The following is a 16,904-nucleotide window of genomic DNA, read 5'->3' as shown; positions in this document are numbered from 1 at the left end:
AGGATTGCTTGAGCCCAGGAGTTTGAGGTTGCTGTGAGCTAGGCTGACGCCACGGCACTCACTCTAGCCAGGGCAACAGAGCAAGACTCTGTTTCAAAAAAAAAAAAAATAGGAGAAAATCAGTTTTGTCTCCCCCCACCCCAGTCTAAATGCAGTCATTCACTAAATGCTGGTGGACATTTTTTCCCAAATGACTTTGCTATATCTATTCCTACAGTTGCTCTCCTTGCTTACACCCTTTTGCCTAGAGAGACACTATAGCATAGTGTTTAAGAGCCACTCTTGTTTCACTTATACATGCATTCGCCTATACCTACACAAAATAGACACTTCTACTGATAAAAACAAATCTAGCTTTTTAGCTGATTTGGGGAGAAGTAAAGGATTTAAATCACAAATGAGTTATTGGTCACCTTTAGTGGTTTTACTTCAGGGAAATTTCATATGTGTTTTTTAAGAGATTTGTCAACATCCTGCCGAAATCTCAGTGATTTTAAAATAGTACAAAACTGAATTTTTAGAAAAGCAGTAGATTCCCATTTAGCTGCATTATTCTTTTCCAGGATTTTTTGTTTATTTAAAATTTTTTATTTTTGAGACAGAGTCTTGCTGTCACCCAGGTAAAGTGCCGTGGCATCAGCCCACCTCACAGCAACCTCAAACTACTGGGTTCAAGCAGTCCTCCTGCCTCAGCCTTCCAAGTAGCTGGGACTACAGTCACACACCCCCACACCAGCTATTTTTTTCTATTTTTAGTAGAGACAGGGTCTTGCTCTTGTTCAGGCTGATCTCGAACTCCTGACCTCAAGCAATCCTCCCGCCTCGGGCTCCGGAGTGCTAGGATTATAGGCGTGACCCCTGCACCCGGCCCTGTTTGTTTAAATTTTTGAGGTATGAGATCCTTGCATTTGGGGTGCATTATTTTATTTATAACCTGAGATGACAGATTTATTTTATGCTTTATCAAAAAATTATAAACTTAAAAATAGCACTTAAAATTTTAAAAATAGCAATTTTGAATACTCAGTGTGTTTCAGGTAGTCCTAGTGCTTGAAATTGCACAGTGAATAGCTGCTCCCAGTCTACTATGATTATAGTTTAATGCCATTATAGAGGCACCACACTATCCTGTGGTAACATGGGAAGCATGACTTATGGAGGACGAGTGGGTCTTGAAGAAGAAAAGATGCTCACCAAGAGAATTGGAGTGATTAGGGAAGCTATTAGAGATTGTCATATTCAAAAGCATGGAGGAAAAAGGAGAGCAATGCTGGAAAGCAAGTGGATTTGGTTTTGACCAGCTGATTTGGGGGATTGGGGTGGGAGAAATAGTGCAGATTTTGGAAATTTATGTGGTTGCTAGATTAGGATGGGTCTTGTGTTACAAACAGGAGGCGTGAGGTCTTGTTGGCAGTAAGTGCTGTTGAGGTTGTTTAAACAAAAGAACTACATGATCAGATGTATATTTTAGAAAGAACTGCCTACCTTTTGAACAGTGGTTAAGGGGAATGGGAGAGGAATACCTTATACCTTATTAGGTACTTACTCGTATGAGACCATTGTAATGTCTAATGGTAATTTTTTGTTTCTATAGATATATGATTATAGATATATTTTATCATAAGGTTGTACATTTTGGCTCAAGTTAAATGATAAAAGAATATAAATGCTTCAGATATTTAATTGATGATTTTAATTGATGAAAGTCCTAAAGTTTACATAATATGAAATGAGTGTTCTAAGATTTTACATTTAGAAGGTTTTAAGTTATACATTGTCAGAGTAACCTTTCCCTTTCCCCTCCCCCCCTCAAAACTATAGGTATTTACCTCCTGAGTGTTTTGTAGTTGGAAAAGAACCACCAAAGATTTCCAACAAAGTTGATGTGTGGTCAGTTGGAGTAATCTTCTTTCAGTGTCTTTATGGTAGAAAGGTAAGTTACACTAACTTCAAATGTATAGAGATTAATTGAGTTGAATTTTCCCCTCTAAAATGCAAAATTTTATTAATTTGAAGTAAATTTCAATCTTTCCAAGGAATGCTAGGCCGCTTCTCTATTTTTTCCTAAAATTTCCATGGATCAGAATTATTTTAATAATAACCACCAAATAAACCCCAGTTTATTTGGCCTGCTTTTGCTGTCTCTCTCTCTTTTTTTTTTTTTAAAGGAAAATTAGTAACTATCTGTTAACATACTAACATTTTTTACTATTAGGAATACTGGAGTCAAACAATTTTCCTTATCCTCCATTCTTTCCACTTCCTCTAATACACAACCACCCCCAACCCCACATAGTTTGGCCTGGGCATAGTTTTCTCCTGTGCCTCCTCAGGGAAGTACCATCAAACTTAGTTTTAACATCACCAAGCACATAGTCATCAGTCTGGCCAAAGTTAAAGTGGGGGAGAAAATCCTACAAGCCATAAGATGAAAGCAACAAGTAACATACAAAGGAAAATCCATCAAACTAACAGCAGACTTCTCTGCAAAAATCTTACAAGATTTTTAGTCTTTAGTCTTCTTAAACAGAGTAACTGTCAGCCAAGAATTTTGTATCTTGTAAAACTAAGTTTCATAAATGAAGGAGAAATAAGATTTTTCCCAGGCAAGCAAACACTAAGGGAATTTGTCACCACTAGACCTGTCCTACAAGAAATGCTCAGAAGTGCTCTAAACACCAAAAAGAATGGTCAATACTCACCAGGGTAAAAACACTCAAATGTAAAAACTCACAGGTCCTATAAAACAATAACACAAGGAAGAATAAAAAGCAACTAGGGGCCGGGCGCGGTGGCTCACGCCTGTAATCCTAGCTCTCTGGGAGGCCGAGGCAGGCGGCTTGTTTGAGCTCAGGAGTTCGAAACCAGCCTGAGCAAGAGCGAGACCCCGTCTCTACTAAAAATAGAAAGAAATTGGCCAAACAACTAAAAATAGAAAAAATTAGCCGGGCATGGTGGCACATGCCTGTAGTCCCAGCTACTCGGGAGGCTGAGGCAGAAGGATTGCTTGAGCCCAGGAGTTTGAGGTTGCCGTGAGCTAGGATGACGCCACGGCATTCTAGCCTAGGCAACACAGTGAACTCTGTCTCCAAAAAAAAAAAAAAAAAAGCAACTAGGTAACAGTCAACATGATGACTGTATTCACATATCAGTATTAACACTGAATGTAAACAGTGTAAATACCTCAATTAAAACAGATGGATTGATGGAATGGATTAAAAAACACAACCCAAATATCTGCTGTCTCCACAAAATTCATTTAACTCATAAAGAGCCTCATAGACTCGAGGTAGAGAATTGGAAAAAATATTCCACACAAATGGAAACCAAAAGCAAGCAGGAGTAGCTATTCTTATATCACATAAAATAGACTTTAAATCAACAACAGTAAAAAAAGACAAAGATGGTCATATGTAATGATAAATAGATCAATTCAACAAGAAGATGTAACAATCCTAAATAGATATGCACCTAACACAGTTTTATGAACCTGACCTCACAGATGCATAAAACAAATACTCCTATACCTGAGAAATGAAATAAACAGCAAAAGGTTATTACATATGAAATGTCTGATTTCAGATTAAAAGTATAGTTTATTATTAATATATATCTCAAACAAGAAGCAGTGCAATTGATCAAAGTGTACTCCTGAATTATCAACACAGTTTTGCCAAGTAGCTTGTTTATGCCAGCAGTGAAGAAGCCTGGAGAGCGAGTGGTGATGAAATCACCAAAGGCGTTTTCCACAGCTTGTTGAGAATTGAATATTTTTTCTCACAAGAAGTGGTCCAAAGCCTGGAAGAAGTGGTAGTCAGTTGGTCTAAGAGCTGGTGAATACAGTAGATGACAGAGAGTTTCTAAGTCCAGTTCTGTAGTTTGAGCAGCGTTGTTTGTGCGACACGTGGTCGAGTATTGTCTTGCTAGAGGATTGGCCTGTCTCTGTTGACCAATCTTGGCTGCTTAATCATAAGCATCCTCCTCATTTCATCCAATTGGTTGCAGTAGACATCTGCTGTAATCGATTTACCAGGCTTAATGAAGCTTTAGTGGATAATACCAGCACTAAACCACCAGACACCATTAGCTTTCTTTGATGAGTATTTGGTTTGGGACTGTGTTTTTGGCACTTCATCTTCATCCAACCATTGTGCCAAGCAGTTGTCAAAAAGAATCCTTTTTAATCACATGTAACAATATGGTGTAGAAATGGTTTGCATTTATGTCGTGACAACAAAGAAAGGCAAGCTTTGAGACGATTTCTCTTCTGATGCTTATTTAATTCATGTGGAACCCATCTATCCAGCTTCTTTACCTTGCTGATTTGTTTCAAGTGGTCCAATACTGTTGAAATAGTAACACCAAACCTTGCTGCTAATTCACTTGTAGGTTGAGATGGATTCACTTCCACTACAGCTTTCATCTCACCATCATCTACCTTGGTCTCTGGTCACCCATGTGGCTCATTTTCAAGATTAAAATCACCAGAATGGAACTTCTCAAACCATCTATGTACTGTGTTCGTTAGCCATATCCTTCCCAAACACTTCATTGATATTTCGAGCTGTTTGCACTGCATTGGTTCCATGATGGAACTCATATTCAAAAATAATACGAATATTTTTTACTTATCCATGGTTTCACAAAAATTGCTCTAAAAAAAATGAAAGATAATCACAAGCCAAACCTGCGTTTCAAAGACGGAGGATGTACCTTCACAAGAAAAATAAAACTAGAAGTGTCAAAGTGAAATGTCAGAGATGTCGACTGTCAAACTTAGTACTTAAGGAAATTGGACATTTCATACTTAACCTAATAATAACAGTAGGGGAACTTCAGCACTCCACTGACAGACCTGGACAGATCATTGAGGCAGAAAATCAACAGAGAAACAGTGAACTTAAATGGAACTCTAGAACAAATGGACCTAACAGACATTTACAGAACATTCTGCCCCAAAACTTCACAATATACATTCTTCTCATCAGCACATGGAACATTTTCCAAGATAGACCATATATTCAGCCACAAAACAAGTCTCAACAAATTTTTAACAAATAAAATCATACTATGTATCTTCTCAGACCACTGTAGAATAAAACTAGAAATCAGTTCCAAGAGGAACTCTTAAAACTATACACATACGTGGAAGTTAAACAAACCTGCTGCTGCACAATCTTTGGGTCAACAACGAAATCAAAAAATGTTTTGAATTGAATGACAGTGACAACACAAGCTCCCAAAATCTATGGGATACAGCAAAAGCAGTGCTAAGAGGCAAGCTGATAGCACTAAATGCCTACCTACATCAAAAAGACAGAAAGGTCACAAATTAACAACCTAATGTCACATCTCAAGAAACTAGCAAAACAAGATCAAACCAAACCCAAAGCTAGCAGAAGACAAGAAATAACAAAAGAACAGAGTAGAACTAAACAAAACCAAAATCAAAAAGACAATAGAAAGGATCAACAAAGCAAAAAAGTTGGTTCTTTGAAAAAATAAAATTGATAGACCACTAGCTAGATTAACCACGAAAAGAAGCGAGAAGAATCAGACAAGCTTAATCGGAAATGAGAAAGCAAACATTACAATTGATACCACAGAAATATGAAAGATCATCCAACACTACTATGACTACTCCCATACACACAAACAGGAAAATCTAGGGAAAATGGGTAAATTTTTGGAAACACGCAACCTCCCAAGCTTGAATCAGGAAGAAATAGAAATCCTAAACAGACCAATAATGAATAGCAAGATAGAATTAGTAATAAAAATCTTCCAACAAGAAAAAGCCCAGGACCAGATGGATTCACAACCGTATTCTACCAAACCTACGAAGAAGAACTGGTACCTGTCCTACTGAAACTGTTCCGTAACATCAAGTAGTGAACTAATTTAGTGAAGCCAGTATCACCCTGGTACTGAAGCTAAGAAAGGACACAACAAAAATAAAACTACAGACCAATATCCTGCATGAATATAGACGTAAAAATCCTCAACAAAATACTGTCAAACTGGATCCAACAGCACATTAAAAAAAAACCAAAAAAACAAGCAATTCACCACAATCGCATGAGTTTCATACCAGGGATGTCAGAATGGTTCATCATACTCAAATCCATAAATGTGATTCACCACATCAACAGAATTAAAAACCATATGATCATCTCAATAAATGCAGAAAAAGCATTTGGTAAAATCTAGCACCTGTTCATGATAAAAACTCAGCATAGAAGGAAAATACCTCAAAATAATAGAAGCCATATATGACAAACCCACAGCCAACATCATCCTGAGTGGGGTAAAGTTGAAAGCATTCCTCCTAAGAACTGGAACAAGACAAGGATTCCACCTTCACCACTTCTATTCAATGTAGTACTGGAAGGCCTAGCTATAGCAATCAGTCAAGAGAAATAAAGGGCATCCAAATTGTGAAAGAGGAGGTCAAATTATCCCTGTTTGCCAATGATACGATCTTATATTTAGAAAATCCAAAAGACTCCTAGAATTGATAAGTTGAGTAAAGTTTCAGTATACAAAATAAACATACACAAAACAATAGAATTTCTGTGTACTTATGAAACTCACTAAAGCTGAAAGTCAAATCAAGAACTCAATACAATAGCTGCAACAAAACAAAACAAAACAAAACAAAAAACAGCCTAGGAATGAATATACTTAACCAAGGGGGTGAAAGATCTCTATAAGGAGAAATACAAAACACTGATGAAAGAAATAATGCTGTTCACTACAAACAAATGGAAAAGCAGCCCCTGCTTATGGATTGGAACAGTCAGTATTGTTAAAATGTCCATGCTGCCCAAAGTGACATACAGATTCAGTGCAATTCCCATCAAAATACCAACATCATTTTTTACAGAATTAGAAAAAATAGTCCTAAATTTCACATGGAATTAAAAAAAAAAACCAAATAGCCAAAGCAATCCTAATCAAAAAAACCAAATCTGGAGGTATTGCATTACGTGACTTTAAGCTATAGTAACCAAAACAGCATGGTACTGCTACAAAGTGGACACATAGCTCAATAGAACAGAATAAGAAATAAAATCATATAGATACAACCAACTGATCTTCAACAAAGCAGACAAAAATATACACTGGGGAAAGGATACCCTCTTCAATAGAATGTACTGGGAAAATTGGATAGCCACATGCAGAAGAATGAAACTGGATCCCTATCTCTCACTATACACAAAAATTAACTCAAGATGGATTAAAGACTTCAATGTAAGACCTGACACCATCAAAATTCTAGAAGAAAACTTAAGACGAAACTCTTCTGGACACTGGCCTAGGCAAAGAATTTATGACTAAGATCTCAAAAGCAAATACAACAAAAGCAAAAATAAATAATTGGGACTTAATTAAACTAGTTTCTGTATGGCAAAGGAAATAGCAGAGTAAATAGACAACCTAGAGAATGGGAGAAAATATTCACAAACCATACATAGTGCAAAGGAATAATATCCAGAATCTACAAGGAACTTAAATAAGAAACAACCACATTAAAAAGTGGGCAAAAGACATGAACATTTTTCAAAATAAGATATACAGATGGCCAACAAACATGAAAAAATGCTCAGCATCACTAGTCATCGGGGAAATGCAAATTAAAACCACAATGAGCACTGTAGTCCAGGCAACAAAGTGAGACTCTGTCTCAAAAAATAAATAAATAAATAAATAAAACCACAATGAGATACCACCTTGCCCCTGTCAGAATGGCTATTAATAAAAAATCAAAAAAATAATAGATTTTGGCACAGACGTGAAAAGGGAATGCTTATACACTTTTGGTGGGAATGTAAATTAGTACAAACTCTATGGAAAACAGCGTGGAGATTCCTCAAAGAACTAAAAATAGACTTACTATTTGATTCAGCAACCCCACTACTGGGTATCTACCCAAAGGAAAAAAAGTCATTATATCAAAAAGACACCTGCACAATCCACAATTGTAAAGATACGGAATAAACCTAATTGCCCTTCAACTGACAAGTAGATAAAGAAAACGTGGTAAGTATACACACACACACACACACACACACACACACACACACACCATGGAGTACTACTCAGCCATAAAAATAAAATGAAATACTGTCTTTTGCAGTAATTTGGATTGAACTGGAAGCCATTATCCTAAGTAAAGTATCTCAGGAATGGAAAAAAGAAATACTGTATGTTCTCACTTATAAGTGGGAGCTGAATGATGGGTATACATGGTCATACAGAGTGGTGTAATGGACTTTGGAGACTCAGAAGGGAGGAGAGGGGAGGAATCAAAAATGACCTATCAGGTACAATGTATACTATTCAAGTGACAACTACACTAAAAGCCCTGACTTCACCACTGTACAATTCATCCATGTTACCAAAAAACCACTTGTACCCCCTAATTCTATTCAAATAAAAAAAAAAAAACTTAATTCTTCTCAAATCTTTTTACATTGAAATCAGAAGTGCAAGTTACCATAGATATTATCTAGTCCACATCCACCACATCCCTTCATCAGTATGGAAGGAGAAATTAAGGGACTTGTCTGGGAATTCACAGCATGTTTAAACCAAACCCACATCTCCTAACTCCAAATCCAGAGCTCCTTAAGATAGTGTATCATACACAAATATTTTATTCTTTGGAATTTTCACAGACATTCTCATTGTTTCTTCATCTCTTCTCTAATCAGACTTCATTTTTTGTACATTTAGAATAAAGTTTTACATCTTTTATGTTTTTATTTTATCCTAATTATACTGCAATGGCATTATTTTCTTCTGTTTCTTACAGTGTTTAATCTATGTTGAAGATTGATCAGATGGGTTTTCTTGGCGTGCTATCAATTATAATCTCCTTTCTATGAGAATGCATCTTAACTTCCAAATAATTGAGGACAAGATTTTAGAACATAAATCATTTGTATTTTGGGTTTAGGGGATTTATTAATGCTCTCTTTTTAAATATTTTGTGAGATAAATGTCTCAACTTTTTGTTTTTTAGCCATTTGGTCACAATCAATCTCAACAAGACATTCTTCAAGAAAATACAATATTAAAAGCCACAGAAGTCCAGTTCCCTGTAAAACCAGTTGTAAGCAGTGAAGCCAAGGTATTAAATTTATGTAAATAAGTTTTGTGAAGTAACTTTTCTTTCATCAGTTGTACTTTACAGCACAGTGAATACCAGTAAGTAAAGTCACAGGAATCAGTACTGCAAAGGCGCTGTCTTGCAGGGACTGGTGATTTGTTCTGGAAAAAGGAGCTGCATCAGCCTCTGGTTGTGAGAGTTTTCATCTTTTAAACATCCAAATATGGTGGTGGTTGATTAATTGTGTTCATCAGCTTGCTTTGAAAATTGGGGAAAATCATAAGATCTGGGCCCATCATTACCTTCATGTTATTTAAGAAATAACGAAAGTAATAATAATAACTACTTAACTATTTATTTAGCACTTTTATATATATTATCTTCTAATAACCTTATCAGGTGTGGGTACTTTTGTTACTTACATTTTATAAAGTAGGAAACCAGCCAAGTCACAGCACAGGTACCTTGTTTAGAACCATACCAGCTAGTAGGTAGCAGAGCTATAGCTCACAAGTGTCCATTCCTGCCAAACTACAAAATCCACATCCTTGACCTCTGTGCTGCTTTGCACTAGCTCCTGAGAGCTAATCCAATATAATCCATATACATCCAATAATCCAATTCTAATCCACATGTTTATATAATAAAATTACAGGAAATAGCTATTTCTAATTAGAACAAAACTTTTGTGTTGCTTATTATGTGTCTTCCCACCTTCATTCTATTGGCCTTTGATAAATGTATTTTTATTCCTCCTCTGTCACACTCGTCACAAAGCTCCTTTCTCTGTGACTTCCTCTTGGGAGTCTTCTCTTTTTTAAACCTTGTGAAATTCATAAGACAAACCCATGAAGCTCCTGTTTTTCCTGGTGCAAATAATCCAGGCCATAATAATTCATAACAGTCACTATATAGTTCCTATATTCTACTAGTATTATATAGTTTAGATAAGTACTGCTAGATGTTTGAAGTCATGATATTCTTCATAATTGAAAATGTGCTGGGTTTTGTGTAGCTAATCTCCTAAGAATGTTTACTAGAACTGTCTAACATTCCCTTTTGTCCCTTGCATCTTTATTGTTTTCTTGCAAGTAATTTGAATGATAGTTAGAAGATTTTGACAGTTAAAAAAATAAATGTAATATTCTTATTTTAAAGCATAATGAATTATTTTCATATGGTAAATATGACTCCTTTAAAAAGATCTTAGCAGTGCTAGTATTTAAATCTTTTGTTCTTCCCTTTTTGTCTACAAGTGAGGACAGAAACTAAATTAATAAGAGGAAGATCCTTTTTTTTTTTTGGAGACAGAGTCTCACTCCATCAACCAGGTTAGAGTGCCAGTGATGTCAGCCTAGCTCACAACAACCTCAAACTCCTGGGCTCAAGCGATCCTCCTACCTCAGCCTCCTGAGTAGGTGGAACTACTGGTGCACACCACCATGCCAGGCTAATTTTTCTATTTTTAGTAGAAAAGGAGTCTCACTCTTGCTCAGGCTGGTCTCCAACTCCTGAGCTCAAGTGATCCTCCCACCTCGGCTTGCCAGAGTGCTAGGATTACAGGCATGAGCCGCCATGCCTGGCCTATTTATTTTTTTAATACTGACAAAAATGGCCAGGAGTAAGTGGAGTATGCCGAAGAGGAGTCCCATTTAACCGTCTCTAGTTCCATCCTTAGGCTCTTTATAGGTGCCATAATCACTTTTTTTGGTATCTGGAATTTAGGAAGGGTTAGGGGAAAGAGGATTCCACATGTTTGTTCATTTGTTTTAACCTCTTGTCCTTACAGAATACACCATTGTACTTTTCCCTGATCCGGTGTGGGCAACTTAAGTACTTTTACTTGTTGCAGACCTCTTAACCTCTCTTGCCCTCAAACTCTGATTTGAACACATCAGTTACTCTTGATTTTTTTTTTCCTCTATCTTAATCATTTTCAAAGTCTCTGAGAGTTACTTTGTTTTTGTTTTGTTTTTTGAGATAGAGTCTTGCTCTGTCACCCTGGCTAGTGAGCAGTGATGTGATCACAGCTCATTGCAACCTCAAACTCCTGGGCTCAAGCAGTCCACCTGCCTCAGTCTCCTGAATAGCTGAGACTACAAGCGCATGCCATAACATCCGGCTAATTTTTCTATTTTTTTGTAGAGATGGGGTCTAATTCTTGCTCAGGCTGGTCTTGAACTGAGAGGTTTTTTTGTTTTGGTTTGGTTTTTTATTAAAGAGTAAAAAAGGTAAGACCTCTAAGGGATCAGATATACTCTGGATAAATAGTAAGCTATAACTGTGGTAAAACGATAAGAATAGCTAAATGTTTTTAGAGAAAAAATTACTTCTAATGAATTTCAAAGCAAAGAAGGTGCAAAATAGTTACTTCTTAACATGATTAAACTTCTATTTAACAATGTGTAACTTAGTTGTAGTTTTTTCCTGCATATGGTTTAATTTATGAATTTATGTGTCAGGAATTTCAAGACAAGTTAATGTTACTTCTAGTGTCAGCAATAAGAAAGGGAGACAATTATCAGTTATCCTTTGAGAATATGTGTTGCAAAAAAATGGATGAACCTCACAAATAAAATATTGAGCAAAAGAAGCCAGGCAAAGGAGAACATAATCTATCTATAACTTTATGAACATAAAATTCAGAATAAGCAAAACTCAACTATGGTGTTAGAAGTTAGGATAGAGGGTACCCAGGTTCAGTTGGGGACAGAGTTAGTGCCTGGAAGAAGAGGGCATGAGGAGGCTTAGGGGGTTCTTTTTCTTGATCTGTTTGCCCAGTTACATAGATGTATTTACTCTGTGAGGTGCACTTACGATTTGTGTGCTTTTTTTAAAATGTGTTATATACCTCAGTAAAGATTTTTTGTAAAAGGGTATTCTCGGGGAAAGGCTATGTAAAACTAGTTTGAGAAAAAAAGTGGCATATTCTGTTATTTAGCTTTTTCAAAAGTGTAATGATGTACAGGATTAACCTAGGAAACAAAACCCTAATGGAAGTGTCACTTCAGTGTTCTCTTCATGTAACAAAAGTCTTTATGCTCTGTGGGAAAAATATAATGGCTAAAAATGGCCTCTTACCCTTTGACCAGACTGAAGTGGTAACAAAATGGGATGGGGATGGGACAATTGTTTAGCAGAAGAAAATGCTAGAAAAAGAACTCTTCAGAATTTTGTAAGAAATGCAGCTGTCCAGCAGTAAATTAAATAGTAGCAATAAAAATTTAGACTATATGGTAAACCACTAGGGGCTAGAGAGAATAGAAGAGAGTAGAATTTGGAGTGAGAATTTTATTGCCAGAGAAAATTTATATTTTTAAAGTTTGAACTTCCAATCAGATGATATCTGCTTATTGTCTTAAGTGTGCCCATCCTTCTGTAGGAGTCAGTTGATTGATGTTTAGAAGACAAAAAGATCATTTTAATTGCTGACTTTTTCTTTCTTCCTTTTTTTAAATTTTGAAATATTATGGGGGTACAAATGTTTTTGGTTACATGTATCGATTTCATTATGCTTGAGTCAGGGTTGTACGTGTGCCCACCACCTAGATAGTGTTCATTGTCTGTCTTTTTTTTTTTTAAGGCCTTTATAAGACGCTGTTTGGCATACCGAAAAGAAGATCGGTTTGATGTGCACCAACTGGCAAGTGACCCATACCTTCTCCCACACATGAGAAGATCAAATTCTTCAGGGAACTTACACCTGGCTGGGCTGACAGCATCCCCTACACCCCCTTCTTCAAGCATAATTACTTACTGACTTGCCTCCAAGATTGGCATAATATCTTTGAATTGCTTCCAGATGCACACTTGAGTTTGAGAGCATTTGAGTGTTTTTTGTTTTCTTTTTTTACACAGGACATGGTTAAGAACTGTTTGTGAACTGTAGTTCTTCGTAGTGTCATTTGTATGAGAGTGGATCATGGACAACGAGTAAATGTACACTTCTGACTATAACCTTGAGCAGTGAAGGATGACTGCCTGTTGCACAGAAACAGGAATACCATGTTAAGATCGAAGAAAAAATTTTTTTGTTTATTTGGGGGAACACTGTAAATAACGTTTATAATACTTAAATACATTTGGTTGTTACTAGAGAGTTCTAATATGAAGGGTAGTTTTTCATTATTTAAAAACACATGGAAAAAATATGAGACATATTTCTAACACAAGAACTACAGTGCCTGGATACATTCTTCAGCATTTGGCAGTTAATCTGCTGAAACCAAAGTAAGAACTGAATGACAGTGACAGTTGTGTTTTATAGTAATAGAATGTGAGAGTTAGAATCTTTGGACAAAGTTAGGCTTTGTCATTTGCCTATTCTGGCTTTTACCAAGTTGTACCTCGAAATCACATGTCCGTTTTTCTCACTGGTTATATTAAAGGGAGAGCTATTATTTCTAGATACTTTACACCTTTGACAAAATGGGCTGCTTGTTTTGAAATCAGTTGAATTCACTAAATTGTAATATTGCCAGTGTTTTTAATATGTTAGAATCGTTAACAGATATTTTTCTTTTGTTACCAGGCCTTGTTCATCAAAACAAGTGACAGTATGTAACCAAATGCAGACCAGTTCTATGCAGGATAATGATAAATTCCCTTCTAGCGCTATTGTAAATTGTTGTACAGATGTCATATATTTCATTTACTAAGTTTCAGCAGCTTATTCTTGTACAAATGTTTAAAAATATGGCTTTTCTAATTGGATATTGTATTTTTTTTAAGTCTTCTTGAAGGCGCTTTAATTGCTGCTAAACGATGTTGCTTCTTTGCTAAAAAATCGAATGACCTTGAAGGTGCAAGTTGACTGTACTTTATAGAGAGAGATTAAAAGCAGGCATTCACTAACAATCAGGCATGTAAAAATGGTCCAGAGTGGACATATTGAGTTCTTTAAATCTGTTTCTTGGGTTCTAGGGCTGTGGAGCACATAGATACTAGATTTATAAATTGTTCATGGTTATTGTACATTTCTAGAAGGTTCTTATCAGCAAGGTGGGGTGATGGTCCCATAAACAAGTTTCTTGTGGTTTGTACAGATTTGTTAAAATGTGAACATTTTCTAAACTGCCTTGTATGGTAGAAACCAATATTTTTCAGGATGCTGTATTTTACTCCTGTAAGAATTTTTTCTTTATTGTCACATTCATAATGTTGATACTTACATGTAAGTTGTCCATGTTGCAGAAAATGGAGGCTATACTTACCACAGATTCTCCTTAATGTTGTACAGTTAAACTGTGGCTCTTATTTCTGATGTTCCAAGCCATTTTGTTTTTTCATTGTACATAGACACATTGTCTCTTTAAGATGCTGCTGAAATTGTAGAGATTGTAGCCAAAACAGTAATAAACAATGACTTAAAATGTAAAGACTGTGAAAATTATATTCAAAGGGAGCTTTCAAGATTTAGGATATAAACTAACTTAGTTCTTTTACTTAAAAATCAGCTGAATAAATTCTTTAAGTATACTTCAAGACAAAAATAAAATGTTTTCAAGCTGTTAAGTTAAATCTAATAACCATTATCAAGGCTAATCCTGGGTAAGTATCACTTGGTGCTATCAGGAGTGGCTTAAGGGCTATACCTTTTCCTCTGTAGATTAGGATAGAAATCTGGCCGGGTGTGGTGGCTCACACTTGTAATCCTAGCACTCTGGGAGGCCGAGTCAGGAGGAAGGCTTGAGGTCAGTTCTAGACCAGCCAGAGCAAGAGTGAGACCCGGTCTCTACTAAAAGTAGAAAAAATTAGCTGGGCGTGGTGGCACATGCCTTTAGTCCCAGCTACTTGGGAGGCTTGAGCCCAGGAGTTTGAGGTTGCAGTGAACTATGATGATGCTACTGCACTCTAGCCAGGGTGACAGAGCAAGACTCTGCCTAAAAAAAAAAAAAAATCCTATAAAAAATACTGACATAGTAATGAAATGTTAGCACTGATTGAGTGCTTTAGGTGGTGCCCACAACTTTTTGGTTTTGTTATTGGAGTTTTCATCTTTATGAATCATAAAGTACTATGTTTATAAAGTAACTTTATTTAAAGTCCTGAATTAAATGAAAATGCCCAGTTTTGTTTAAAATTTTGGTGAGGCATGAAGCAGACGTCGAAATCTAACATGAGGTTGAATAAGTAATATAGACCTAGATCACTGCTTCACCATATTATTTTCAAATGAATGAGTTACTGCTAGTGTCAGAATACAGAAAAGAGGTAAATAAACCATATGCTTCCTTGACCTGGGTTTAGGTCACCATTTTAGAATCAAAGATGCATAGGAGATGTATCAGACAGATCTATGTCTGTCTGCCAGAGTTTTTCTAAAGAAATATTATAGATTTTGAATAAAATGCCAGTAACCCAGCATGTCCAAAATGCCTAATTAATCCAAATGGAATAATTTACTTGTACGCTTACATGGGAAATTGGTACCCATTGCTAAGTAATTTCAGAGTCACTCTGGCAGCTTTTGGCTCTATTATCTTTTGAGACCATGTTAATTAACATCTTGGTTTATTATAAACATGGTTTAGTGAGTTAAATCATCATGACTCCTGAAAGCTGACAGAGCCATATAGCTACAAACATGATTATCACCTTAAAAGAACAAATCTGAAGAATTCTTCAAGTATTAGATCAGGAATGCCATCTGAGCCAAGCCTTGGTGACTGTCATTTGAGAGTGGGGCTCTGCCCCAGACTCATTGTAAGTAAGATGGAGAGTGACTCGAAAGCCTTTTTCTGTTTTCACATCTGTTTTTCCTTCTCCTTTTAAGTCAAGGATCAGGTCCATCAATGAGCTAACTCATAGTGCCTAATTTACAGACATCAGCTCACCTACCTCCTCAGCCCACTGTCCTGAGCACAGAAGGTATATTCTGGCTCCTCTCCCACCAGTGGTACCAGTTGGTCTCTAATGAAAAAAAAAAATTGTAAAGCTGACTCTAGCAAGTCAAATTCTTCGAAAGGAAGCCTTGGAGCTTTGTAGAAACTTCACTAGTTATCAATATATGGCCCCCGAATTTGTCTCTCAAGAGTCCTCTTAAGACTGATAAAATTATCCATATATGGCTCTCTGCCAAGATCACGAATGAGTAATCCAGACTGCACAAGTGACTAACTTGGATTTTTAAATGTCCGTATGTAATTAAGTTTAATTTTTTTTTTAAGTTTATGATCCATTTTAGTCTGAAGGACCTCAGGCTGTTCGTATAAACCATATACCAATATCCCACCTGTTCTTAATTGAATATGTGGTATGTCATGGAGATACTAAGGTCTCATTTCTAGAAAATGACAGACATAAAACTTGGATACTAAAATTACTGGATCCAAAAAATGAGCATGGATAATTTGTTCTTAATTTTAGTTGTATTTTGGGTGTTTCAAATGATCTTATGTTATATTGCTTCCTAGAACATCACCCTCTGTCTGCTAATGACCAAAGTCATAACTTTTTAAGGAGAAGGATGAAAAGTGGAGATAGCCTGGGTTTGGAAGTCAGACCTAGCTTTGCCTCCCAGCTTTGTTACTTAATGGTCTATGACCTTAGGGAAATCACTAATCTTTCTGAGGCTTATTTTCCTCAGCTGTAAACTGTTTCTAATAGTACCTGCCTCACATGCCTCCAGCACCAAGAGTGGGATTCAGAAGTGTTTCAGTGGATGTGGCCTGGGCTCTGATCAAACAGAACAAGTGCCACAGCGCAAAAGAAGATAGGTTCAGTTGGCCCCGATGCAGGGTCATTGTGTGTGTAGGGGCTGGCGGGGGCTGGTTCTGAGGAATGGGTA

General features: G+C 36.5%; 1 protein-coding gene across 3 annotated transcripts in view; it reads left to right on the top strand.

Moving 5' to 3' along the window:
• The window catches only part of TLK1 (tousled-like kinase 1), a 156,685-nt gene extending 142,192 nt beyond the window's left edge, over window positions 1-14,493 (top strand). For all 3 annotated transcript variants that reach the window (XM_012650795.1, XM_012650794.1, XM_012650796.1), the window contains 3 exons: window positions 1,822-1,933; window positions 9,029-9,136; window positions 12,699-14,493. In XM_012650795.1, coding sequence (XP_012506249.1) covers window positions 1,822-1,933; window positions 9,029-9,136; window positions 12,699-12,875 — 397 coding nt within the window. In that variant the 3' untranslated portion in view covers window positions 12,876-14,493. The remainder of the gene's footprint in view (window positions 1-1,821; window positions 1,934-9,028; window positions 9,137-12,698) is intronic.
• The last annotated feature ends 2,411 nt before the right edge of the window (window positions 14,494-16,904 follow it).

The sequence above is a fragment of the Propithecus coquereli genome, unplaced genomic scaffold (assembly GCF_000956105.1).
Source record: "Propithecus coquereli isolate 6110/MARCELLA unplaced genomic scaffold, Pcoq_1.0 Scaffold34, whole genome shotgun sequence".
NCBI lineage: Eukaryota > Metazoa > Chordata > Mammalia > Primates > Indriidae > Propithecus > Propithecus coquereli.
The sequence above is the reverse complement of the archived record's forward strand: the minus strand, read 5'-3'. Positions and strand labels throughout refer to the sequence as shown.